The sequence below is a fragment of the Panicum virgatum genome, chromosome 2N, assembly GCF_016808335.1.
Source record: "Panicum virgatum strain AP13 chromosome 2N, P.virgatum_v5, whole genome shotgun sequence".
Classification (NCBI taxonomy): Eukaryota; Viridiplantae; Streptophyta; class Magnoliopsida; order Poales; family Poaceae; genus Panicum; species Panicum virgatum.
In genome coordinates, this window is record NC_053146.1 from 41,663,156 (window position 1) to 41,689,897 (window position 26,742).

Here is a 26,742-nt window from a genome sequence, read left to right on the forward strand (position 1 = left end):
TGGCTCCGAAGAAGGATCAGTCCAAAGGGCCTACGACCACCGTACTCGGTCTGTCGAAGATGACGCCCTCCCTGCTTGACGACCTGGCTCGTCGTGGCTTCGTCTCCGCGGACGACGTTCGTTCGCCTCCGACGGGCGAAACTGTCGCTCATCCCTGCGCTGACGAAGTGGTTGTCTTCCGTGATCTATTCACTGCCGGCCTTCGGATGCCACTCGACCCCGTGGTGGTTGACATCTTTCGGCTGTTCAATGTATTTTTGCATCAAATGACTCCCACTTCGATCGTGCGGCTCAACCTGTACATGTGGCTGGCGAAGACTTGCTGCCTTTCTCCAAGCGCCGAAGGCTTCGCTCGTGTCTTCAGGGTGCACTACCAACCAAAGAAGATTTCTGTACAGACGACGGGAGGCGCGGAGATATCGGCCATTCCTCAGTATGGCTGCTTTACCTTCGCCTTCCACAAGAACCTGCCAAGTCTAGTCACTGCAAGCAAGAACAAGTGGGCCAATGATTGGTCGTCCCACTGGTTCTATCACAAAGTGGCGTTGGATCCAGAGACAAAGACCCATCCCCTTGTCATTGACCACATCGCCGCTCTTGGCGATGTGTCGAAAGTAGCTTCCCACGCCCGAGCCGAAGATGAGGCGCTATTCGCACTGCTCCAGAAGCTGTCGAAAACCTTTGGCACCCGAGATCTCATCGAGGAGTTCGTCGCGTGCAGCTGCTTCCCAGTCAGGGCTGGCTGGACGATCTCCAGTTGGTTAACCGAAGATCAATGGAAGAGGGTATTTCCCTACCTGATTTTGCGTCCTCCTTCAACCTTCGGGCCGATCGTGAGTTTTCGTTCCTCGCTTCCTTCTCTGCAGAACCTACCTCCCCACTTTGTTGCTTATATCTATATGCTTCTTCGACCTTGCAGGAGTTGACCCTATTATGATTGAGAGCCGGGCCGACGAAATGGTCGGACCTGTCTCGAAGGACGAGTACAAAACTTTGGTGAGTCACCTCAGTGGAGTTCGACGGAACCGGGTGTTCCACGCTTTGGGCCTCTCCGCCCCTCAACGACTGGCTGAGGTGAAACTCACTGAGGGCCAGGGCGCCGCCTCTGCACATGGCTCGGAAAAAGCGAAGGCTCTGGAAAAAGCAAAACGGAAACAAGCGTCTTCGTCCGCAGCGCCGAAGAAACGGGGCCGGCTCATTGATGTCATCTTACACCAGTCTCCCCTGCAAAGCAAAGGGGACTCTGAAGATGGCGGAAGTGAAAGCAGCAACCGCCCCTCTGCCGAAGAGCCCCCCTTCGCCACTCCTAAGGAGGCGACACCCCTGAAGGCGGTCCCCCCAAACCTAGACCTTGAGTTCAGCACCGCTGTGGAGAGCGATGACGAAGTAGGCGACGATGAGGTGAACATTGTCGTCGACTCCCCCCGTCGCTCGCTTGCACCGTGCGAAGCCTCGGCCTCCGGCAAAGATGATGAGAAGAAGAACACGGCGTCCAGCTCTAGGAGGAAGGGGAGTGGTGGCGAAGAATCGAGCAGCACGTCGGACAGCAGCAGCTTCTTCGTCCGCAACACTGACCCCGAAGCTGCTGCCGCAGAGCTTGGAGTGAATCCCACGGCTGTGCGTCTTGGCGGCAACATCATCAAGTCCCTTCGTTTTGAGAGCTGGGACCGTGAGCGTGAACTGCTGTCGGAGGCGGGTGGCTCGTTTTGTTTCCCACTAATGGAAAAAGACTTGATGGCGTGTGGGCTGACAAACATGCTGGAGAGTGCCAGGATTTGTCACTAAAGGCCTTCGTGGCTGCGCGCTGTGCCGCTCGGCAGTTGGCGACCGAAGAGAGCTCAAAGGCTGCCGTCGCAGATCTGGAGGCGAAGGTGGCCGCTCTGGAGAAAGAAAAAGAGGCCCTACAATGACGCCTCGACAAATCTTGCGAAGAAAAGGTGACCCTCACCACGGAGCTGCTGGCGACAGCTGATCGGGCGGTGAAGGCGGAGGATTCGGCGAAGGCTGCTAAGTTGCTCGCCGAAGACGCCGAAAATCGGCGGGCTCTTATGTACAAACATTTCCACTCGTTCAAGGAGTCGGTGAGGGCTGGGGCGACCAAGCTTCAGAAAGAGCTCCCAGATTTCCTGAAGAAATACGGGCTTGATGCTCCTGACGTCTCTTCGGAGGACACCGTCGGGGTGGACGACTTCTTCAAGTGGCTCCGTGCGTGTATTGCTATGCTAGACGCAGGGGCTCATTTCAACGAAGATATAAGCGCTGTTGTTGCCGTTCGCACACTCAGTGCTGCGGTGTACAGCTTGTTCCCTTTCGAAGCTGTCGGCGCTAGCACTGTGATGAAGGCCCAGCTCCGTTGCCTCCGCGACGAGGGTTTTCCTTGGCCCGGAGAAGATGTTGTTCACCCGGAGGCGCTGCCCGCTCTGGCGAAGAACATTGCTAAAAATTTTATGGACCATTTCTTCAAGGGCGAAGGCCGTGCAATCGTTCGTCGCGAGGTTGAACGGATGAAGGCTCAGGTGGTTTTCTTGTCTTCTTTTTTGATGCTCCTTTTCTTCGCCCTGAAATGTATCTTAACGTCTTTGATATTTCGTGTTTTTTAGCTCCAAGCCAAAGCCGAAGCTGTTGCGGAGTCCATCCTTGCTGAAGCGCCACCTACTACTACTGAAGGTGGTGGCGACCGCGCCGGCGGAGCCGCTACGCCGCCCTCCGGCGAGGATGACGGCGAAGGAGCGGGCTGCGAGGGAGGAAATGTGGGATGTGGAGCCACGGCGCCCGAAGACCGAACCATGGGGGGCTCTTCCCATCCTGCAGCTAGTGAGGTGTGAGGGCCGTGGTCGTGTGATCGTCCACTTTTGTATTGTAATAATTATTTTAGGAGACTAACACCTTCGGTGTCTGTGCAGGACCCTGCGTTGGCCCCTGCGCAGGTGACCGAAGGTGTGCTTCCTCGCACTCTGCAACGAAGGAATTTTTATGTCTCTGGTGCGTCTTGGGCGAAGTTTCATGCTCGTTACCCTCCCGTTTCGTTTGACGAATTTTGGGCGGATAGGGTGCGCGTTTATGAGCTCCGGAACGCCGATACGAAGCGTTTTTTGCCGAGTTTCAGCGTGATCCAGCGAAACATGCGAAGATCCTTGCTGACCGCGCGCTTCGTCGCGAAATAAAATAGATTCTCGATGCTGATAGGCTGTATAGTGCTCACGTCGGTCTCCGTGAGCCGAAGCCGGAGCCCGTAGACGAAGAGCCCCTGTCGCCTCATGAATTTATGTACCGACGCAAAGGCATCTTCGACGAGAGCTCTAGTTAATTTGCGTTGCCCTCGATTTCAGGGGACGACTTCGAAGCGTTCCTTCGACGGACAGCCGAAGAAATAATAGATGTGGCGGTCCGGGAAATCATACCTGAGGTGGACCGCCTAGTCTTCGAGGGAAGAGGCCTCGGATGTAACTATGTAATTTATTTCTTCGTGCCTTCGCGCGAAGTGTATCTTCGCGGTGTAATAAACCTATACTTTGTGTGTAATAAATTATGTAATTTTTTGGCGTTTATCCTTCGACTGTGCACAAATGTATTCTGCGAAGCACCATCCCCCCCTTTGCGCGGGCGAGGTTACAAACGCCTTTTGGTTCGTTCATCTTCACCGGCGTCGTGTGTGTATCTATTTTGCGAAGCGCCACCCCCCCTTCGCTCGACTGGCGGGGATGATGACTGTGAAGCGGGTTTTAGCCCCTCCGTCCTCTTGTTTTAATTATGCACGACTTTGCCTTCGGCTTTGCTCGTGAGGACTTTCACAGGGTTCTTCATTTCTTTTGCCGGGGAGGTCGCGCCGTGCCTTCGGCTATCGCGCGACAGGACTTTCCGCCTTAGGCTTTCGCACGTAAGGTCTTTGTTAGGGGACCTTCGACTCTTTAGCCGGAGAGGTTCGCGCCTAGTCTTTGGCTTTCGCGCGACAGGACTTTACGCCTTAGGCTTTCGCGCGTAAGGACTTTGTTAGGGGACCTTCGGCTCTTTAGCCGGAGAGGTTCGCGCCTAGCCTTCGGCTTTCGCACGACATGACTTTCCACCCTTCGCTTTCATGTGACGTGATTCTTGTTAATTTCTTTGGAAGTGAAGCTAAGAGGAGTGAAGCCCCTAATCGGGATTGCGCCTCGTGCTTACTTCTTTCAAGCGTTATGGCTTGTACTTCACGCCGATGACTCCCCTCTTTGCTTTGACGAAGAGGGATAGACGCTTCGGCGCCTTTACAGCGTGCCTGTTCCTTCGAGACTCTTTTGTGGGGGCCTTGTTTATATTTCACAAGGGGTTACATAGGATTCCGCCTTGTTAAAAACCTCATACCTTCAGCGCCCGAGTGGAAACTCGAAAGCTTCCCCCGTGAGGAAAAGAGTACAAGCCCTTCGGTACATTGTGCGGATTTACACATGAGAAAAAGGAAAGATGCAAAAAGAAAAAATTTGCCCTACAAGCCCCTTCGGTTATTTCCCTCCGGTGGCTTTTACACATTTCCTACACATAGTACTTCTGTAGCATGTCCTTGTTACATGAATAAGGGTCTTCGGTGCCTTCTAGCGTGCGGAGCCTGCAGGCCTCTGGCCTTGCCATAGATGCGACGATAAATGGTCCTTCCCACTTGATGTGCATCTTGCCCTTTTGCTTGGCTTTCGGTATTCTTCGAAGCACCAAGTCGCCCTCTTTGATGTCTCTGGGCTTCACTTTCTTATTCTTCCATCTTCGTGTTTCTTCTTGATATTTTCCCAAGTTGATTGCTGCTTGTATCTTGCCAACTTCGATTGTGTCAATTGAGGGCTTGATGTCTTCTTCGATGTTTTCTGCCCCTTTGGCTGTTCTCCAGGATTTGAGTTTGATTTCCTCGGGTGTTACGGCTTCTTCACCATATAGAAGCTTGAAGGGGGTGAACTTCGTGGTCCTGGACTCTATTGTGTTATGAGACCATATGACCCTCGGCAGCTCATCCGCCCATTTCCCCTTCGGCAGCTCAGTGATGTTTTTCTTGATGCCTGCGAAGATGATGTCGTTGGCCCTTTCCACTGCGCCATTGGACTGCGGGTGATAGACCGATGCGAAGCATAAGTTGGTGCCAAGTTGAGTGGTGAACTCCCTGAAGGTTGCGCAGTCAATCTACTTGCCATTGTCCACTGTAACCTCCTTCAGGACCCCGAAGCGGCAGACGATGTTCTGCCAAAAGAATTTTTGCAGGGCTCCTGCTGTGATGTCCCTGAGTGCTTTGGCCTCGACCCATTTGGAGAAGTACTCTACCGCCACAGTGGCATACTTGTAGTTTTCTGGAGCTGTAGGCAATGGTCCAATAATATCAATGCCCCATCGCGCAAGGGGCCATACCGGAGGCAGTAGCTGCACCTCGTCGGGTGGGAATTTGCTATATGGCGCATGCCTTTGGCAATTTGGACATGTGCGAACCACATCGTGAGCGTCCGCCATAGCTGAGGGACAATAAAATCCTTCGCGGAAAGCTTTGCCGACCAAGGCCCTCGTTGCGATGTGCGAACACATCCCTGCATGTATCTCTTCAAGCAGCTATTTGCCCTCTTCGCGTGAGATGCACTTTAGGAGTGGTGCGCAGACTCCCCCTTGGTATAACTCTTCGCCTATGATTCTGTAATTCCTGGCCCGAAGTGCCATTCTCTTTTCTTCCTTCTCATCCTCCGGGACGAAGTGTCCGCGAAGGTAGGCCATTATGGTGGCCCTCCAGTCTTCGCTGGTTATGGCGTTGACGAATTTGGCTGGTTCTTCGGCACAATTGACGGAGGCCTGCTTTAAAGTTTCAAAGAACACATCTGGCGGTAATGGATCGAACTGTGCTGCTGCCTTCGCCAGTTGATCGGCTTGCTTATTCTTCGTTCTGGAGAAACTGCGGATACTAAACCCGAGGAAGTATTTCTCCATGCTTCGCACTACTGCCAGGTACTTCGCCAATTCTGGCTTGAGAGCCCTGTTTGACTTGTTTATTTGGCCTGTGATCAACTCTGAATCAGACCTGATCGTTAATCTTCGCGCGCCCAGCGCTCTTGCTTTGCGAAGACCCAAGAGAAGGCCTTCGTACTCTGCGACATTGTTGGTGCACCATTGAAGTCAAGTCTGACTGCGTACTTCAGTTGCGTACCCGAAGGTGCTGTCAAGACTGCTGGAGCTCTTGCTCCGTTTCTCTGGTAAGCCCCATCACACTCGAGTTGCCATATTGCTTCTATCTTCGGTTGTTCTTGCGAAGGTGCAACTGGGGTCCAGTCTGCGATGAAGTCTGCCAAGACCTGTGACTTGATTGCTAATCTGGAGATGAAGTCAATGGTGTGCTCGGCTAACTGCGTAGCCCATTTGCCTATCCTGCCGGAGGCTTCTTTGTTTTCAAACATGTCCCGAAGTGGGAAAGAGGTTGGAACCTTGATTTTGTGGCTCTGGAAGTAGTAACGAAGCTTGTGTGCTGCCATGACCACCACATATGCCATCTTCTCCATTTCTGAGTATAGTAATTTCGACCCGTTCAATGCTTCGGAGACGAAGTATATGGGCACCTATGTCAATGCCCCTTCGATCGTGTGCTCTTCGACGAGAGCCGCACTTACGGCTGCACCTGATGTGAAGATGTATAATAGCAACTCCGCTTTCTCTGATGGACTAGACATGACTGCCAATTTTTCAATATATTACTTTAGGTCTTCGAAAGCCTTTGCCTGCTCTTCGCCCCATTCCAAGTTGCCTGAGCCTTTCAGCGCCTTGAAAAATGGAAGGCACTTCTCCGCAGACTTTGATATGAATCGGTTAAGCGAAGCCAACCTGCCTGTTAACTTTTGCACCCCCTTTCTTGTAGTTGGCGGCATCATCTGCTTGATGGCTTCTATCTTCTCCGGATTTGCCTCAATTCCTCTTTCGGTGATCATGCATCCCAATAATTTGCCTCTTCGGACCCCGAAGACGCATTTCTCCGTGTTCAGCTTCAGACCGTGACGGCGAAGGTTTGCGAATGTTTCGCGAAGGTCCTGGATATGATCATCTTTCTTCTTGCTTCAGACAACAACGTCGTCGACATATGCGGAGATGTTCCTTCCCAGTTGGTCTCCCAGTACTTTCTTGATCATTCTGTTAAAAGTGCATCCGGCGTTGCGGAGGCCCTCTGGCATTCTCACGTAGCAATATGTCCCGAAGGGGGTGGTAAAACTAGTCTTCTCTTCGTCTGCCTTGTTCATGAATATCTGGTGGTAACCTGAGAAACAATCCAACATACTGAGCATCTCCGAGCAAGCTGCTGCATCGACCAGGGTGTCAATTCGTGGTAGTGGGTATTCGTCCTTCGGGCACGCCTTGTTCAAGATTGTGAAGTCAATGCACATTCGCCACTTCCCATTCTTCTTCGGTACCATGACAACATTTGCTAGCCACTCCGGGTATTGGACTTCACGGATAACGCCCGCGTCCAGCAATTTTTGTACTTCGGCCTGAGCCGCCTTCTGCCTTTCTTCGGACATTGTCCTTTGGTCCTGCTTTACTAGTTTCGCCTTCGGGTTCACCCTGAGCTCATGCTAGATGACCTCTCGACTGACCCCTCGTAGATCCAAGGAGGACCAAGCAAACACATCTTGATTGTTGTGGAGAAACTGTATAAGTCTGGCCTCCTCGGACTCTTCAAGCCCTTTTCCGATGATCACCATTCGGTCGGGCACATCTTCGCACAATGGAACCTTCTTCGTGTGCTCCGCCGGGGATACTCCCCCTGATTTCTCTGGCTCTTCGCTGTTTGCAGCCTCATTGTCCTCATCTGGTGTTTCAATGACATGGACATTCTTGTTTGCGGTTGATGCATTGTCTTCGCATCTTCTTGCTTCTTCCTGGTTGCCAAAGACTGTGACAATTCCTCCGGCTGTAGGCAACTTCATGCATAGATACGACTGATGGATTACTGCTGCGAATTTGACCAAGGTGTTGCGGCCCAAGATGGCATTGTAGGGGTAGTTTATGTCGACCACATCGAAGGTTATCGCTTCGGTTCTCTGTGCTGCACCTTCGCCGAACGTGACATTGAGCTCTATCTTTCCCAGAGCTTCGATTCTCTTGCCTCCAAAGCCAATGAGCGGATACTGCGACTTCTTCAACACTATTTCTGTGAAACCCATTTTGACGAAGCACTGCCACACGAGGATATCTGCAGAGCTCCCATTGTCAACCAAGATTCTCCCTACATCATTTCCTGCGAAGTGCACTGAATTCTTGCCGATGTTTGCCCTTATGACGAGGGGGTCATTATGTGGGTAGTGCTGCAGCCGAAGGTCTGCCTGCATGAAAGATATTGGGACATGCGACCAAGTTGTTCGGAAGCATCTGCCTTTACTCACATGAGAGACAGTTCTAAAGTATTCTTTGAGTTGCCTCTTCGTCTCCAACACTGATTCGTTTGACCCTCCGGAGATGGCGTTGATGATGTTAACCCTACTGCCGGAGGGCGCGTCGCTTGCTTGCTCTGGTATCTGCCCCGGCTCGAGCTTCGGAGGTGGGGGTAAACTTGTCGAGTCGTAAGACTGTGGCGTGGAGCTCCTCGACAATGTCTGACTATACTGCGAAGGTGGTAGCATCGGTACTGATTGTTGCGAAGGTGGCGCATACGGTAGCGGATTGTAGTTGAAGACCGGGTATGACACCGGCCAATTTGGCGTAGGAGCCCAAGTGGTTGCCGTCGCCGAAGACTGTGGTGGTAACTGCGAGGTATGATTTACTGGCTTCGTTGGCTGGGAATTCCGCCGATCAAACTCTTCTTTTCTTTCAATGGCAAAGGGGCATTCATTTGTCCAATGGCCTTTGTCTTTGCCATGGAAAAAACAGAACGGAATTTTCTCCCTTCGACCGCCGCTGTCTCTTCGGCTTTTGTTGTGTCGTTCCTCGCGATGGTGACGATCATCGCGGTTGGGCCTTCCTTCGTGGCGGTCCCTCTCGTCTTTCGCCCGGTGAAGGTGTCTGTGCTCTCGGGGTTCTTCTTCGGAGACATTGTTCACCGTTCTTTTGTGCTTCAGCTCATCTGCGTGCCACGGTTTTGAGTGGGACCTGTCGCCGCTTCGTGACTTCTTTTGCTCTCTCTTCTCCTCGAGCCTTCTTCTCTTCGCACGGTCGGATATGCAATGTTCTTGCATTATCTCGAACAGCTTCGTTACTGTCTTCGGCTTGCGCCGGGATATGTATTCTCCGCATGGTCCTAGGTTGATCCCCTTTACCACCGAATCGATGATGCTTTGGTCGGCGACATTTGGTGCTCTTGCGCGAAGTTTCATGACACTCTGAAGATATTCTTGCAAGGTCATGCTTCCTTGCCTGAGATCGTGAAAATCGCAGGATGTGACTTCGTCGGGCCTCACGGCGCGGAAAGTTTCACATAACTCGAAGCGAAGCTGCTTCCAAGACAGAATGGTTCCTAGTGCAATGTTTGCATACCACCACTGCGACAAGCCCTTCAATGCGAGGACGAGCGCCTTCGCTTTACACGCGGTACCTTCTCCTGATGCTTCTATGGTGGCTTCGTATTTGAGGAGGAACTCTTCGGGATCTGACTCCCCATCGAACTGCGGCAATACTGCTGGGTTGAGGCGATGAGGCCACTGCACCTCCTCCAGCTCTTCGGATAATGGTGATATTCTTTGATGCCTTCTACGGTAGTGCTCTTCGCCGTCTGACTCAGAATGGTCAGAGATCTCTTCGACTGGCACGAACTTTGGGCGGAGCCTTGGTGGTTCATGGTGACGCGGGTTGACCGCAATCATCTCCTTCTGCGGTGGTGGTAGTGGTGGCGGTGCCTGCAATTTCTCGAGCTGCAGCCGCTGTGCACGGAACTTCTCCTGCAGCGCCTTGCAGCGAAGCTCCTCCTCCCTCAACTTGTTGTACTACTCTTGACGCTCTGCTTCTGTGAGCATGGTCTCCTTCCCCTTCGCTCTTGTTATCATTTGTCTCTCCGAAGGCTCTGCTTTCAAGGCCTGCTGCTGAGCTCTTCGTGCCTCTTCGATGCGGGCGTCAATGCGACGCATCGCCGCAATGTCTTCGGCTGAGACGCCGATGCCCAGAAGGTTGACTTCAAGCTGGCCGTCTGCGAGGGCATCGACGGAGACGCCGTCGCTGCTGGTCTCGTTCGCCTGTGTTGCCGCTGCTTCGCCCTGCGAAGGTGTTGCCATGGCCGTCGTCGTCGTGTCCTCCGAAGTGGCTCCGTTGGTTCCCTTCTTCTTCGTCACCGTCATGTGGTGTATCGAACCGACGGGTGGGCACCAAACTGTTGGTGGAGAGTGTCTCCGGAACGGACGGACACTACAACAGTAAGGGACAAACACGCGATTCAAGTAGTAAATATTCTCTCTCTCTATTTCATGTCCCATCAATGAACATTACAGGGGGTATTTATAGGTGGCGTTACACCTCCCACGTACATTTACTCTTCTATACTCTTACAACGGCCATATTCATGGAATATTCCTGGACGTACACGTAATTTCCCTAATACAAGCTCAGTGCGCTACAGCTCAGACGGGCCCACCATTGCAGATAATCCTCTTCGGCCTTCTCCACAAAGACTACGCGGCCTGTCGCTTACTTCTCGCTGATGCTCGCATCGTTCGGTCTTCGCGGGTCTTCAGCTTCCGACCCGAAGACAAGCGAAGGCTTCGTGGCCCGTTATTTACTCCTCGCCGTGACGCTCCCGTCGACCGGTCCTCGCGAGTCTTCGTCTTCCGACCCGAAGACAAGCGAAGGCGGGAATCTTCTATGTTCACTCCCATTGGCTTCAATGTTTTTGCTGCCCTGTCTTCACGCACCTTCGGCGACCGGACCGAAGTTGGTATCCCCAACACCCATCTCTCCTAGAGACATAAAAACACATCAGTTCCCCATCCTTGCACGTCCAGATTGCATTCGGAAAGCAGAAACTTCTGCTGCATACCCACAACTAAGCACACGGCTCAAAACTGTTTACCAGAAATCCTGGATTAACATTAGGAAATAGCAGAAAAAACTAAATAAACTCATTTTCAACCTAATTCACAGGTTATATTCTCTGCTTTATTCAGGTGAGAAATTTCTATTTGTAAGCAATCGTGAGAAATCTGCAGTCGGAGACGCATATAAAGCTTCAAGAAACCAGGAATGTCCACAGCACAGGTAGCTCTACAATTAGAAGTTCCATACAGAGGCCCAGATATAGGCAAACCAAGGTATAAATGCCTAAACAATTCTGATCTTCATCATCATACTGAGTAAAATATGAGCTGATGGAGGGCTCTTCTCTCTTATCCACTTCTCAGCACAAAGAGGAATGAACAGATCGATTAGAAGCCAGAAGAGCACGAGTGCTCAGAAATGTTTAGAGATTGCATCTATCATCACTAAATAGAATCCAGAGTAGCACATCACCTTAAGCTGACTAACAGCTTGGTTCATAAAAGAAGAAAAAAAATAAACAACTAAGACACTGTAATGCTGTAAACTGAAAACCACCTTGGAAAACAAGGGGCAGAACACCACTATCACTGTATGTGCTTGATGTAGTCTTTACGCAAAGGAACTATGCTCTCAATGTAGGTATGTGTGCTAAACGGAAAGTCAAGCTCTGGCCACGCTATTGTCAATTCTTCAGAATTTGACCTTGGATCAAAACAATAGAGATTTGTAGCCAACAATTGCACCCAAATTTTCCCGTCATGGAAGAGTGTGTGTTTCGGAGTAAAATAACAGGAAGGCATCAACCAAGGCAAAGAGAAGTGGTATCTGGGAGTCCAGCTCTGCTTATCATCACTATTGAGCATCAATATGTCCATCGTACGAGGCGGACCTTCAAGTACACCATCCACAACTAACAAGCATAGCCTTCCTTCAAGCTCCGTCAAAGAACAATGCCCTCCATGAGACTTGCGTGGAGGAAGCATCATTGCATCAAATTTTTCGCTCTCAAGATTCAAGCAATTGATACGCGATGAAGCAATGTAGCGGAACTTTGTCAGATAGTACACTGCTCCATTCACATGCACCCCTCTATCTATCGGAGCACCACGGAAGCTCCCAACTTGTCTCCAGACACCAGCTCCAAGTGTGTATATCTCACAGCGCACCTTGAACGAATCAATATGTGTTCCAGGATAGAAATGCACAACCTTGTGCTCCCTCGTCTTCGGACAAAACCCCAAGCAGTGCCAATTGCAGGATGAGAATTGGCTGCTCCCTGCTGTGTGCATTGGCGTTGGCAACATTAGAGATTCACCGGTCGTCGGGTTCAGCACCTCCACGGCTCCTGTACTGTCACCCAGGCACAGCAGCCCATTGCATGAGTTGTGAACAAACACGCTCCGAGACGCCGCAGGCCTCGACAACTGGTACATGGACTTGTTATCATCCGCAAGCACCATGGCGAGCAACCTATCGCTCACCCGGTCGTTCGCAAAGAGCAGCAGCTTCTGCTGGCCGCGGCTAAGGTGCTCGTGGATGAAGTGTGGATCCGTGAGCACCAACATCCAGGACTTGCACACCAGCCTGCAAGCGGCGAGCGCACGGGCAGGCAGCCTGCGGAAGACCTCCGTTAGCGCATCATCACACATCAACCTGGCAGGCTCCTCCGCTGTCCTTGCTTTCTTCTGTTCCATCAATTCCAGGCTAGGCCGAGAGAAGCCCCTTGAAATCCCTGGCCAATCGAGCTATCGCCAACGCACCTACGAAATAATAGCAGCACTTCAGCATAACAAAACAAAATTTTGATTTTTCATACGGAAGCAGTTGCAATCTGTATAAGGAACTAAGCAATCAAAAGCATCATGTACCTATCATACAGCCCAGAGAACCACAGCCACGGCGCAGGCAGGGTCGGCCCTGCAGTCTCGTCCTCGAATCCAAGAAACAACCGCACAATTTCACAGACGAATCGAACCCCTAAAACCGCGCCGCTAGATGCAAGCCCGTGCTGCAATGCAGCCTCAAGGAGACAAGGACCCCTCCCCCCGCGTCTGGAATCCGCCATGGAACATGCCAGGACCAGCCAAATGAGGAGCGGCTCCGGACGGACCCCAACGAACTCACCGCCAGCACATGGTAGGTGAAGGCGACTCGGAGTCCAGCCCTTTGAAAACAAAAGAAAAAGAAGAGAAGAGAGCCAACCAACCTACCGGCCGGCCAAACCGAAGCGGTCCCCGGCTCGGGCCTCGGCGAGGGCGGAGATTAACGCGGCGGAATACGCTGCCGGCCAAGCGGGGGACGGCGGCGCATCGGCCTCACCGATCAATCGGTGGTGACGACGGAGGCGGGCGGCGGTTTCGCCCCCCCCCCCCCCCCCCCCCCCCCCCCCTCCCGTTTCCGCTTCCTCGGTCGCGTTCGTCGGCTTTGTTTCGGACGGGGAATTTACATATTTACCATTATAATTATAAGAAAGGTCACTCACTGGATTAGCACTCTTAAACGTGCTCCTACAGATTTAGTACTACTGTAGCTGGAAATCTTACGTTTTTACCACTTTTGCCTACGTGGCGGAACACGGCGACAGGCCACGTTGACGCTCGGTCAGCAAGGCGAGGCGAAATGTCCTTTGTGCCCCGCCTTTGTTCATGTGCCCGTGACACCCCGTCCAGCCCGTTGACCGCCCCTTTGTCGAATTCAAGCGAAGATTCAGTAATTTTTAATTCCCAATCTGCTCCACGGAGAAGAAAGCATGGGAGCCCCGCTGCCTTCTCTGCTCCCCTTGTCGCTCTGCTCTGCTCTGTGTAACAGATAATGAACAATCTAGTAACAGATATAGATCTTGATGGTTAACACTAAAACTAGAAATAACGAAAATGACTGAACTGCATCAAAGCAAAACAAGCGGAGAAAAGTTAGAACGTGAGTAGTAGCTCAATTACTAATCTCGAAGTTCAATGATGGTTCAGTAATTCCAATCACCAATTTGCTGGTTCAGTAATTTCAATCACCAATTCTCCACGAGACCAAAATTAGAACAAAATTAGATGGGGGTAGAGAGCTGTGGGAGATCAGAGAACTGAATTACTGAGGCAAAATATCAATTACTTCATAATCAAAACCCTGTGCAGCAGCAGCCTGGCAGGTAGCCTCCGCCGCCGGCATGCTCCTAGCACGCGCCCGCGCCGTGCGGCCACAAACCCTGCGAAGCAGCACCCCCGCCCCGTGCCTGCACCTCGCACGCGCGAGCCTGGCCTGTGCGGCCACCTCCGACGCGGCGCGGTACACGCCGCCTACCTGCTTCTCGCGCGGGACGCCGCCGGCCCATGCGGCTGCCTCCCCTGCTCCGCAGCACCCACGCGCCGCCGCCGTCTCCGGCCCCACGCGACCAAGCCCCGCGCTCTGCCGCCCTTGCCGGCCTTGCGCCCCGCCGCTCTCGCTGCCCTCGCCGACCTTGCGCGCCGCCGCTCTCGCTGCCCCTACACGCCGTCGATCCGAAGAGGTGCGCCCTTGGGGCTTGCTGCGCCGCTGGCCTGCTGGCCCCGTGCGCCGCCTCTGCCGCCGGCCCGCATGCCGTCGATCCGCGGAGGCCTCGCGCGCAGCCGCGGATTCCGCTCCCTTCGGCCCATCACTAGCGCGCCGCCGCGGCCTCCGGCCCCGCGCGCAGCCTCTGGCCCCTGCTCGCTCGCTCAACCCCGGATAGCGATAGCGAGATGGGGTGAGGAGAGTGGGAGCGGTCAACGGGCTGGACGGGGTCACGGGCACATGAACAAAGAGGCAACAAAGAGGGCATAAATGACATTTCGCCTCGCCTTGCGGACCGGGCGCCAACGTGGCCTGCCGCCGTGTCCTGCCACGTAGGCAAAAGTGGTAAAAACGTAAGATTTACGACTACAGTTGTGCTAAATATGTAGGAGCCCGTTTAAGAGTGCTAATTCAGCGAGTGACCTTTTTTATAATGGTAAATATATAAATATCCCGTTTCGGACGGGGTCGGGTCGGGTGGGGGAGAGAACAAGAAGCGGGGAGACGATAGGCGCGGGGGCATATCGCCGTGTCGACGCCGAGGGGGCGAGGGGCACGCGCACGCGACACGAATCGCGAGGCGTCGCGGCGCGGGCGGGGCCGTCGGATGCGTAGCGGGCGGCGGGCCCAGTGCGCCGCTGTCGTCGCCGTAGGGAGGGGCAGCGTCGCGGATCCGGGGCGGCGGTGCCGACGTACTCCGCCCGCGGGAGGCGGCTGACCGGGGGACGATGATAGGGGCGGGGCCCACGCCGTGTCTTTCCTCGTAGGGTGGGGCCGGGGATATATTCCCGTGTATTTCGGCGTGCTGTCACGGTCCGTCGCCGTGCTGCTCTCTGGCCTACTCTAGGACAGTTGAACTCCCACCATCATTTATAACAAAAAAAAACTAATGCTTTTCAACCGGTGAAATGCTACACCAGTCTCACATGTGATGAAACTTCTTTTTATTTCTTCTTATAAGGTCAATCTCAATGAAAGACTAGGAGTATCATAATCATTAAATTTGCTAACATAGGCTTTGTTTAGATTCAAAGTTCAAATTTCTAAAAGATTTGTAAATCGCCTGCATGCATAATGTATTAAATGTAGTCGAAAAAATCGCATTACACAAATAGACTGTAAATCGCGAGACAAATCTAATAAACCTAATTAGGTCGTGATTAGATACTAAATTGCTACAGTTAATCTATAGTAAACATATGCTAATGAAATATTAATTAGGCTTATTAGATTTATCTCGTAGTTTACATACGAGATCTGTAATTAGTCTATGTTTAATACTTCGAATGTGAAAAGATTCCCTTTCAAAATTCCAAAACGGAGGAACTAAACACACCCATAACAAAAGAGAGAAGAGAGAGTGTCATGAGCATTAAATTTATTGGCATAGCAAAAGAGAGAGAAGATGGAGTGCCATGAGACGTGAGAGCAGAGTCATCACGATGACACTTCACCGGCTCGGTTACCTAGTTCACAGCTTTGGTAATTGTGTGACGACACTCCCAATTAAGATAGGTCTAAATACCTTACTAAATCAGCAAAAATGATGATGTGACATAAAAATTAATATTTATGAAACTCTTCATGAAACTTTCACTGAAACATGACCTACTAAATGCAAGCAAGAAATTTTTTTATAAGAAATTCAGCCACTTACATTCAGATTATCGCGCTGCCTTTTTCAACAGGTGAAATGTTACTATATGTCTATATGCAAGCAAGCAACTCTTTTTTTAGGATAGGAAATTCAGCCACTTACATTCAGATTATCGTGCTGCCATCATCTTCTCAAACTCTTAATCCTACATAGGGCATATGTTGAAGCAAATACGTAGGATGAAATCTTTCAAAAAAATACGTAGGATGAGATTGGGAGTAGATAGGTCACTGGCTGATCCTATATGTTGGTATGAATAAAATAGGGATGTAAACGGATCGAATACAGACGGATATTACTGATATAATATTTATTTTTATATTTTTGTTCAAATACGTATCAGATATGGATAATGTTAGTTTTTACCGAATAAGATTGTAATGAATATCGACATTATAAAAATATAATTTTTAAATATGGATCTGTTGTGAATATTAAATATCCGCTAAATTGAATCGAATTTGAATACGATTAAAAAAATATCTGGACCATTTACCTCCTTAGAATAAAGTTTGAAACACCCATTAGTTGCTCCCTTTAAGAGAGACGCCGAGAGAGAGAGAGGCCAGAAACAAATTCAGCTTAACAACCGAGCACGCTGGCGCAAGAGCCAGTAGTACGTTGACAGAATGAGAGGTACGATGAGCAACAGCTGGGGCCAGAGAAAAAATACGCCGGCGTCTCAACTGTCACCTCCCAACTCCCAGTGGCTCGTGCTTGCAAGTTGCAACTTTGCAAGCGACAGCGACGTCCATGTGGGGTGGGGAAGGCGCCCAGAAATATCTACCCTCTAATCTCCAGCTAGCCCAAGCCCACCAGCAGCACCAAACGCCGACACCCCAAGCAACGCCGCACGGCAGCGCCGCGCAACTTGGCTGGGGCACCACGCGCGAATCGGTTCGGCAACCAATCGCGCCGCCGCCACCGCGCCCACGACGCCGGCCGCCGACCGTCCCGTACAGGGTGCGGACGTCCGGTCCCTTCCGTGGGAAACGGTGGAAGCGGTGAATGGCCGCACAGGCCGGAGACGGACAGGGCGCCCAACCAAGAACTACACAGCCCCGCGCCGCGTCGTTGGTCGCGGACCTTTTGGATCGCCCCCATTTCCACCACCAGAATTTAGGGGCAAAATGGAGGGCCTGGCATCCTCACTTTTCTTTCCAGAAATGCTTGATTATATATATATATATATATATATATATATATATATATATATATATATATATATATATATATATATATATAATATGGCAAGGTGTCAACCAGATGTAGGCTTCACCCTAGAGATGGCAGCTGATCGGGTTTGGTGCGGGTATCTGCGGGTTTCGGTTTTTCGGGTTTCGGGTTTGGTGTTGGTTTTTCGCCCACGGTTTTAGGTTCGGGTTTGGGTTTGGTTTCGGGTTCGGTTTCGGGTTTTGGTTTCCACCCGTGGATATCCAATGGATATCCGAAATAAATTATTTGAAATTAAAACTCATGTTTTATAATATGTTAATGATAATTTGTTTACTTAGACTATTAAATTTATTGAAAGTTGAGTCATGAAAATATTTATTATTTGTTGCCTCTTGTTTATACATGTGAATATGTGTATATTTATCCGCGGGTTTCGGGTATCCGCGGATTTGATTTTGGTGATGGATTTCCACCCGAATCGGTTTCGGGTTTCGATTTTGGATTTCGGTTTTGGGTGCACCACCCGATCCGAACCCGACCCGTTGCCATTCTTACTGCACCCAGCAAAACAGGATGACGAACTGACTTTCAGAAACCTGCTTATCACCTGTGGAGACTATGGAGTGACTGGGGGCAGACCACATGTAGGTGTTCTAGGACAGTAGCGCACTCCGCCACGCCCAGTTTGCTTCTTGGTCTCCAACGAGCCGCGCCGCCACAAGCCCAGCGCGTGTGCGAGCGTCCGCACCTTCACCTGCGCGCGCGGCGACCGCGGCCCCTCTCCGCCGGCTCCTCCGACGGGGTCATGGTGGTGGAGGCCACTACCCCCCTCGAGCTCGGCCACGGCCGCCTCGTCGACGGCGGCCATGGCATGCGGGCCGTGGCGGGGTGGCCACGGCAGCAACGCGGCGCTCCGTGCGCGGGCGTCCGGCCGGCCACCCGTCCCGGCCCAGGCGGGCGCGCGCGGGCCGCCGGTGGCCCCTGTCTGTCCCGGCATGTCCCAATGCACGCACGTGGGCGGGCCGCGGCGGCGTGGGGGAGCCGGGCCGGCCGGGCGCGGCGTGCCTCGCGGCGGCATGGCGAGCAGGGGAAGGTGGCGGGGAGGGCGCCGCGGCCACGGCGGAGGCGTGAGGAGCCGCGGCCACGGCGGAGGCGTGAGGAGCCGCGGCGGCGAACGGAGCGGCGACGGGGCGGGTCGGCGTGCGGCGGGCCTCGCTCCACGGTGTGGATGTGCGGCGGCGTCGGGCGTCCCCCTCCTTCCCTCCCTCTCCCTTCCCCTGTGGGCAGAGCTCGGGCGGCACGGCGCAGCCGGCGGTGGAGCAACGGAGGCGCGTCCTCGGCGCGGCTCCTCGGCTCTGCTCTTGCCCCGGCGCGGGCGGAGCTCTCCCTCCCCCCTCTCTCGCTCGCTCTCGCGACGTGGCAGACTGGCGGCGGCTCCTCGCACGACGCAGCGCTCGGCTGGGCGGCGGCACGGCCCATGCGGCAGCGGCCCCGTGAGGCCGTGGCCCATCCCCGGCGCAACGATGCGCCCTCCTCCCCAGTCTCCCTCCACGGCTCGCGCTTCGGGCCGCCACATCCGCCACCCCAAACCGCCGCTCCGACCCCGCAATCCGCCGCGCCGCCACCCCAATCCGCCGCTCCGGCACCCAACCCGGCCCGCGATGGCCCTCATCTACCGCCTCCAGGAGACCGGGAAGGTAAGGGAAGAACCCGCAGCGCGATAGAGCAGCGGGCCGCGGAGGAGAGCCAAGCGAACCCCGGTGGGCCCCACAAGAAGCGAAGGCGGTGCGGCACCGCAGCGCAGGCGGGCCTGGGAATCCACGGCCCCCGTCGGTTTTTCCCCTCCCGTGCACGTGTCGATCGCGAGGGGTGAAGCGCTGAGGAGCCTCCCTCTCCAGGGTGCATAGTAACTAGAGTATTTTGTGCTGCAGGGAAGAGCGATTGTCAAACAGCCATGGAGGGCAAAGGGATTGGGATCACCATTTTCAAACCATGTAATGTGTGTTTTACAGCCATCAGATCCGAAAGAAAATGAGACAAGAACGCGATATTTGGAAACTCGAATTACGAGACAGGAGGGCCATAGAATGGAGGGAAAGGCGCTTGTAAACATATACAGCATAGAATTTATTTTCTGGGATTTGTCAAGCAGATTCAGCATTTCAAACTGCTGCTGCAGGTCACTCTTATTGGGAAGGTAAATGCAGGTTTATACACTGCTTTTACTGCTGAGCCTCTGGTTCTTTCTTCTCCAGATACCTGTCAAATGGAAAGAGGCACTTCTGCGTTAACTTCAGCTTTGCCACGGCCCAAGGAACATAAGGATCCCTCAGTATATAGGCAAGTTCACCAAACATGATGTTGCAATGCGGATGGCTGAAGAAGAAAAATGAACTCAGCGCTGCAGTAAGCTTACCCCTGGGCCCTAGCCCACCGAGACAACTGGTAGAGCTGAACTGACTCATTGGATGCATGGCATGCCAGAAGCAAGTAGTTCCGCGGCTGCACCATCCACGCAAACCTCATAAAGAGTCCTGAATAGACGCACATGGCTGCACCAAATGGAACTGTTTGATCAGTATCCATCGAGTCATAGACAGATGATTGCTGCAGTTAAAAATGTTTAAAGTATTTTTATTTCATTTACCTGCCGTCATATTGCCAGATATCATTTCAGGAGGTTTGTTCATGTCAAGCAAACCCTGCAACAAATATAGCTTATCAGAGGATTGGATGTTGCATGTGTAAAAAAAAACAGGTAAAGCTGCATTGTACTCAGGCAGGGTATTGAGGATAAACATTAGATAGGTATTGGTACAGAACTTGGTGGCAAGAAACTTTAAGGAGCCTCGTGAATGCCAGAACAAATTAAGGCATGGGTACGACTCAAAGACATGCTGTCATGCTGATATGCAAGACACTGTCAGCTCTACACTAAAAAATTATTCCAAGCAAATCTATCTAGTACTGAGTACTGTCATGTAACAAAAATTTACATAACTTCAATTAAAGTGCTCCCTCATTATTTTCCTTCTGAAAATACAACATAAGGAAATTTGTTTCGCCCCATATGCACTATGTACCCAGTTACTGGTTAGGCCTAAAAGACAAAATATCAAGCAACAGCAGTGTGTCAAGATCTGTTCAATACTTCTTTCTCGTATTAAGATAACTCCAAACAGCATTTATTTCTGCCACACCATGCAAAAAAAAAAAAATTATTGCTTCTATGCAAATATGTCCACTTGCTTGATAACCTTATATACTTCACCAAGTAGTGTCCTTGGATAACTCCAAACAGCATTTTATTTCGGCTACATAAGTATTTGAACTATCTATCCGTGTACTTCCTTCAAGCCACACCATGCAAAAGTTTTTTTCTAATAAAATGAGCATATGTACACTTGCTTGATAACCTTATATACTTCACAAAGTGGTGTCCTTGGAGGCTTAGAGGATTCACAGATCATCACCAGGCAAAATGAAAGCTAAAGCATCTGTTTGGACCCCACATTCATTGTGCGCATACAGTTACTACTTATGTCTAAAAGGATGCAAACATGCAGGCAAACACTGTATTTTATTGAGTAAAGAAAACTCTCATGAGCATTCTGACAAATGATCGATCTTGGTCAATGTCCATGTAGTTCTGCTCCATCTAGAGTGCGCACGGTGTCACGGTCCCTAGACTGCTCATGTCATATCTACAAAGTGGTATCTGAATGCTACACAGATAACTGACAAGCCATTGTACAGTTCAGGATGATGATTCTACCACCATTGGTGCAAAGTGATTACCAATGACTGAAAAAGTCCTTAGCAACAGTATATCAGTGAGTAGCCCAATAACGTGAACTTCCCTAGAGAAGTACTCCCTCCATTCTCTATTGATAGTCCTATTTCACCTTGACACAATGACCAAGGGAAAGCAACCTTGCTTATCATCTAATTAATGTAACACAAGGCTTTTTGCTAGAAACTCCTCGTTACTGGTGCTATTTATTGCCATGGTCCTTATCAAGAGCCAATAGAACTATCATTTGTGAATATTTGAGTTTTGGAAATAGGACTATCAAAAGAGAATGGAGGGAGTATGCCACTAGTGCATAGAAGCAATTAACTATAGTACCCACTGGAGGAAGTACCAGATATTTTTGCAGTGGAACACGTCATTTCACTATAATATCTTCTCTGAATACAAGGACTGTATCCATTTTGATCCCAGCAGGCAGCAACCATGGAACAATATCAGAAACGATTTAAACAATTAACAAGAATGTCTTTCAATCAGATATTGCTCTAGTTAAAAAGAGAATATCTCGTGCCTCATTGGTTCAATCCAGGTACCAGTTTAGCAGAGATCTAATATATTCAGCCTTGTGCATCTTGTGATCAGACAAAATTGCTCCGTTTAGAGGACATCGTTGTTTACGAAGTGGCAGAACTGTTTGAAATCCAACTCTCAAGTGGCTAACAGTAATATCATATTCTCATACATATACAGTCGTATCAAAGCTAAATGTTCTAGAAGGCAGAGGGTATCAAAATCAGCAGTTTCAGGCTATCCCAATGACACCTGACTGCCAAACAAGAAACTATTTGCGTTTATCATTAAATTTCATTAAGTGAATAAAACCTTAGTTCGGATAATTTGCTGCAACACTAAAGCAATACTCTGATGCACACTGAGAAATTAAAATGATATTACACCAGAATTGCAGCTACAATGCACGAAAACAGCATGTTCAGAGTATGAAAGAAATGAAATGAAGATGCACGGTGGGATATGACTGTGGCATACCGCAAGGACGAAACCCCAGTTTGCCACAGGACCCCAGAAGTGGGTGGTCTTGGGGCCGACCGGGCTGTTGAGGAAGGCCTTGAGCGCCGTCGACATGGCGAACGATTTCTCCAAGGATTCACCACACCTGATCACACGGCATCTCCATCAATTAATCATTAAAACAATCAATCGACAACTACAGCACTAAATAAAATACAATCACCCCCCGTGCCCTCCAGCTCACCAATTAACGGAGAGCAGCGAGAAAGAAACTAAGGCGCTAGCCTTATCAGAACCTAATATGATCAAAGGTTAAGTGAAACTCAGCCAATCCAGGAAGAACCCTAATCAGACCACCTGTTCCCTAGAGGCAGGCAACCCGCTCCCGCAAGAACAAATTAGGTCCAAGATTAGCGCTCGCGTCCGTCGAGACCCACCCACGGAGACAGATAGAAAACGGAATGCCAATACAAGCCAGGAGATTGGGAAGCACGGGTGGAAAGCGAGGGTACCTCGTCGTCACTCGTCAGTCGTCGTCGTCGTCTCGTCGACGTCTGGCGGCGGCGAGGTGTTGACGAAGACAGGGACGAGACGTGAAGATGGGGGAATCTGGAGTGGTTGTGGTTGGGCTTATTCTGGGGAAGAAATGGAGGTATTTGGGCTGGGCTTTTGAGTGTCTCGGCCTGCTGTACGAGTTTTTTTTTTATATTTTTTTTGGCTTTTAGGTAATGGATCAAGGGGTATCTCAAAATAAAAAAGGTAATGGGCTCAAATGATTCAGCGGTAAAAACAAAAAAAAAAATTGTAGAGATAATACAACTTTTTAACCAGAGATGATACAATTCTATTTTCACTACCACTGTCATGGAAGTTCTATTTCACCGACACGTCAAAATCATTCCCCGCGAACACCGCGTGTGATGAAACAAAGTCAGAATTGCTGCGGGGTGTTTCTTTATCCGGGTTGTGGTGTGTCTGTTTTTTTAGAGTAAATTGCACCCATCATACAACAACTTAGCATGTGAATGCAAATTGGTCCAACAACTTATAAAATGCTCAATTTAGTACAATAACTTGATAGTTGGATGCAGATTGATCAAACAACTTAGAAAATGTTTAATTTAGTACAATAACTTGGTAAATTGGTGCATTCACAGTCTAAACATTGCACGACAATATATTTGCTAACGTCAAATCACAATAAAGAGTATATTCACATTGGAACATACTATTTGATCGTAGATTTTTGTGTTGCAATGGACACCAATAATTTTATTCTTAGAATAAATTAATTATAGTTTTATAAAAAAATAATATATTATCTAACCACTATTACAACAGCAATATATTAAGTAAAGTAAATGAACATCAATAATTCTTAAATTTTATAAATGGATATTATTGATGGTGATCCGGTTGTTGCTTTTCAACTGTACAATTTTTAATAGAGTACATATACTAAAGGGCCAAGAATCGGCGCAACGCCGTGAGTTCTGGCCCCACGTGGGGCCCACACAACACTATTCACAGTGGGCCCACATGTACTGTTTACAGTGGGCCCACATGCACTGTTTAGACTATTCACAAAGTGGCCCCACGCACTGTTTACAAGTGGGCCCCGCACGACACTGTTCAGTACTGTTTGTGATGTTTTTTTTACCCTTTCCTGTATAAGGCTGCCTTCTGTTTTTTTAAAAAAGAAAAAACTTCCCAATATTTGCTTTCTAATATTTAAAACACCAGTTATCTAATATATACTTGAGATTTTCTAATATTTATAGCACCAGTTATCCAATATACACTTGAGACTAAAGTTCTAACAATATTTATTTATATGAACGGTCCAGCGTATAAAGGGGTAGCCTATGTGTTAATTTTACATCAACTGAGAATTTTATATCGTTAAAAATATTTACCATCTAACTAACTGATTGTACTAAACCAAACTTAAAAAAAATATATCATAGCATCTTATCTGTACTATACGATCTCATAAGTCCATGATGTCCATAATAGACAACAATACATATCGTTACACACTACAAGTCTATTGTAAAATAAAAAATATACATTTTTATACAAAAAATTAATTTCGTATTTCACAGTAATATATTTTTTATATAATTTAAAACATCGTATGATCCACTTTCGAGAACAGTAAAAAAATTACTTCGAGTTAGCAATTTCCTATACGGGCGCGCATAACGCGCCTACCAAACTAGTTTAAGATAAAGACAACACAATGTTGCACAACCTTTGAGCTCAACAGGACATTCCGAATGATGCCTAAAAGCCTTCGATGTGTGCTTAAAAAAAATCTACATGCAGTACCACAGTAATGCAGTTTCAGTTAAGTGTATTCAACATCCAAATATGACCTCTGCAGTGGTGTGCTGCTTGAGATCATCCAAGATGATGAAAGCAATATAGCACAAACTTTGAGCTCAATAGGTTTTCCAAATGACACCTAAAAGCCTTCGATATGTGCTCCACAAAAAGTGCACATGCAAAAAGAAATAATTCAATTACCTTCTTTCTCCGATTTTGCCGCTGCCTTCCTGAATCCTTTGGTTTCTGTACTTGCTGAAATAGGCATAAACAAATTATTGCCAAAACTATATACTGAATGTTATTTAAAATAATATATCAGTATCAGTAGGAGGAAAAAGAATTTTATAAATAGTGCATATACCTGAGCGAGAGCTATAGTTCGAGCATGTCGTTCAGCATGTGTCTCTTCCTCTTCCTCCAGCTCGCCATCACTGTTGAGCATCATCTTAAGCCTCCCTTCTCCTAGTTAGTTTAAATGCAAACAAATTTTAGAATTGCACTATTATCATCACTCAAACACTGAAGTCGATAAGAGAGATCTGAAACTTTAGGTTTCTTCTATACTTCTGCTTATGTATTCAACAATGCTCATGTTTGTTTCTGTTTATTTAGCTCATTGTTCCTTTTTAACGAATAACGACGCTTTAAAAATATATGTACCAAGCTCCTAAAAAGTATCAATAGTTGTATCAACGTATTGAATTTTTTAGTTTAACAATGCATATAATCAAACATATCGGGAACAGTGAGGGTGAATTTTTCAATATTGAATATCAAAATAAATAGTTTTAATTAAAATTAAATCAATATACAAAAATAATTAATGTAAAGATATAAAATTAATTCTAAATAGTGAGGTTTTTATCCAGGCCAAATACATTGCCACGTAGGCACAACACAAAAATCAATGGTCAAATAATACTTCATAATTTATCCTAACATGAATATACTCTTTATTAAGACTTTGAGTTAGTTACATTGACGTGTAATGTTTGGACTGTGAATGCACCTATTTGCCAAGTTATTGCAGTAAATTGAGCATTTTACAAGTTCTTGAACCGATCTGCACCCACGTGCCAAGTTATTGCACTAAATTTAGCATTTTACAAGTTATTGGACTAATTTGCACCCATCTGACAAGTTGTTGTATGGTGGGTGCAATTTACCTTTTTTTTATAAAAGGGCTTAAAATCACAACTTTTTATGTAAGTACAAGTGAAAGGACTTTTAGGCGGCTCAAGGTCGCCGAAGAAAAGGACGAGTGGACTACAGTCGACAATAAAGTATATTCCCGTCACCGTCAGTGAGCACGCTCAGGCTGATCGATCGGGATCAGTTGGAGGGTCGGAGGATGACGTCAGATCAACAAATGAACATGATGGTCGTCAAATGCTAATAAACCTTGACTAGCAAAAAAAAAACAAATTTATACCCTCAAATTTAAAATCAAATTTATACCTTCAAATTATAAAAAAAATTGGTTTTCAACATTTAACTACAAAGCTGAATAACAAAAATCATCCAACAACTAAAACCGAACAAGTTTGATCCTCTAAATAGTTTCAAAGGTGATGATTCTTCCCAGCCGAATAGGATATGCCATAATCCTATGTTTCCTTTCGTTACTTCCCGCGGGATAGGATCGGAGATATTCGTGCAGTCGGTAAGAGTAACTCCAAGAGCTTCTCTATCCTAGTGGGTTAGCTAAAAATAAAAATAAAAAACATAAAATGAGCATCCAACAGCCTAGCCAAAGTTCTGTGTTTACTATCTGGTTAGCCAAACTGCTCCGTAGCTCAGCAAATTTGCCAAGGCCCTTCGCTTCGCCATCTCACCCTCCCACCCTCGAATCTCGCTGGTCCCACAACGCCGCCCTACACAGCATCGCGCACCACCGCTCACTGTTGCGCCAAGATCGCCGCCCGCCCGCTCCATCCACCTCGCCTCGGTTCGCCTCTATCTTGCTTGCTCGTGTCGCAGCGCCGCTCACCGCTCTGCTCCACCGAACTCGCCCCAGCCGCCGCTTCGCCCCTTCCTGTGGCTCAGGCCACAGTGCTGCGACCTCCCCACGCTCGTGCCATCAGCAGAGCGCCACCTAGGCAACCACGAGCCCCCCGCCCACCTCGCCGCTCCGGCTGGGCTCCAGCCCGACGCCACCGCGCCCCGGCGCCCCATGGCCACCGCCGGCCGCCCTCTCCGGTCTCTCCGGTCGATCGGTTGAGCCCCAAACCCCAAGAGCTCCCTGTACTCAAGGAGCTAACCCATGGCTCCAGGACCATGTGGAGAAGAAACAGAATACGAGGGTACTTTTTGAAAAGGGGTAGACTCAAGTGAA

General features: G+C 49.3%; 2 protein-coding genes across 7 annotated transcripts; both read right to left on the reverse strand.

Moving 5' to 3' along the window:
• Positions 1-10,795: 10,795 nt before the first annotated feature.
• Positions 10,796-13,310, reverse strand: LOC120660523 (putative F-box protein At2g02030). 3 transcript variants are annotated; one of them, XM_039939077.1, is made up of 3 exons: positions 12,807-13,310; positions 11,494-12,698; positions 10,796-10,859 (listed from the first exon to the last, which is right to left on the reverse strand). In XM_039939077.1, the coding sequence occupies exon 2, from the start codon at positions 12,630-12,632 to the stop codon at positions 11,523-11,525; it is 1,110 nt and encodes a 369-aa protein (XP_039795011.1). In that variant the 5' UTR covers positions 12,633-12,698; positions 12,807-13,310; the 3' UTR covers positions 10,796-10,859; positions 11,494-11,522. The 3 variants fall into 3 exon arrangements, with proteins under 3 accessions (XP_039795011.1, XP_039795009.1, XP_039795010.1); XM_039939075.1 differs by lacking the exon at positions 10,796-10,859 and having other exon boundaries at positions 11,146-12,698; positions 12,807-12,989; positions 13,149-13,310; XM_039939076.1 differs by lacking the exon at positions 10,796-10,859 and having other exon boundaries at positions 11,146-12,698; positions 12,807-12,989; positions 13,145-13,309.
• Positions 13,311-19,248: 5,938 nt separating this feature from the next.
• On the reverse strand, positions 19,249-22,720 carry LOC120660524 (mitochondrial pyruvate carrier 1-like). Of its 4 annotated transcripts, none has more exons than XR_005669633.1 (5): positions 22,321-22,564; positions 22,095-22,221; positions 19,941-19,995; positions 19,644-19,845; positions 19,249-19,552 (listed from the first exon to the last, which is right to left on the reverse strand). XR_005669633.1 is itself a non-coding variant. In XM_039939079.1 (5 exons), the coding sequence occupies exons 2-5, from the start codon at positions 22,188-22,190 to the stop codon at positions 19,516-19,518; spliced, it is 324 nt and encodes a 107-aa protein (XP_039795013.1). In that variant the 5' UTR covers positions 22,191-22,221; positions 22,589-22,720; the 3' UTR covers positions 19,249-19,515. The 4 variants fall into 4 exon arrangements, 3 of the variants coding, with proteins under 3 accessions (XP_039795013.1, XP_039795012.1, XP_039795014.1); XM_039939079.1 differs by lacking the exon at positions 22,321-22,564 and adding an exon at positions 22,589-22,720 and having other exon boundaries at positions 19,710-19,845; XM_039939078.1 differs by having other exon boundaries at positions 19,710-19,845; positions 22,321-22,604.
• Between the last annotated feature and the right edge of the window lie 4,022 nt (positions 22,721-26,742).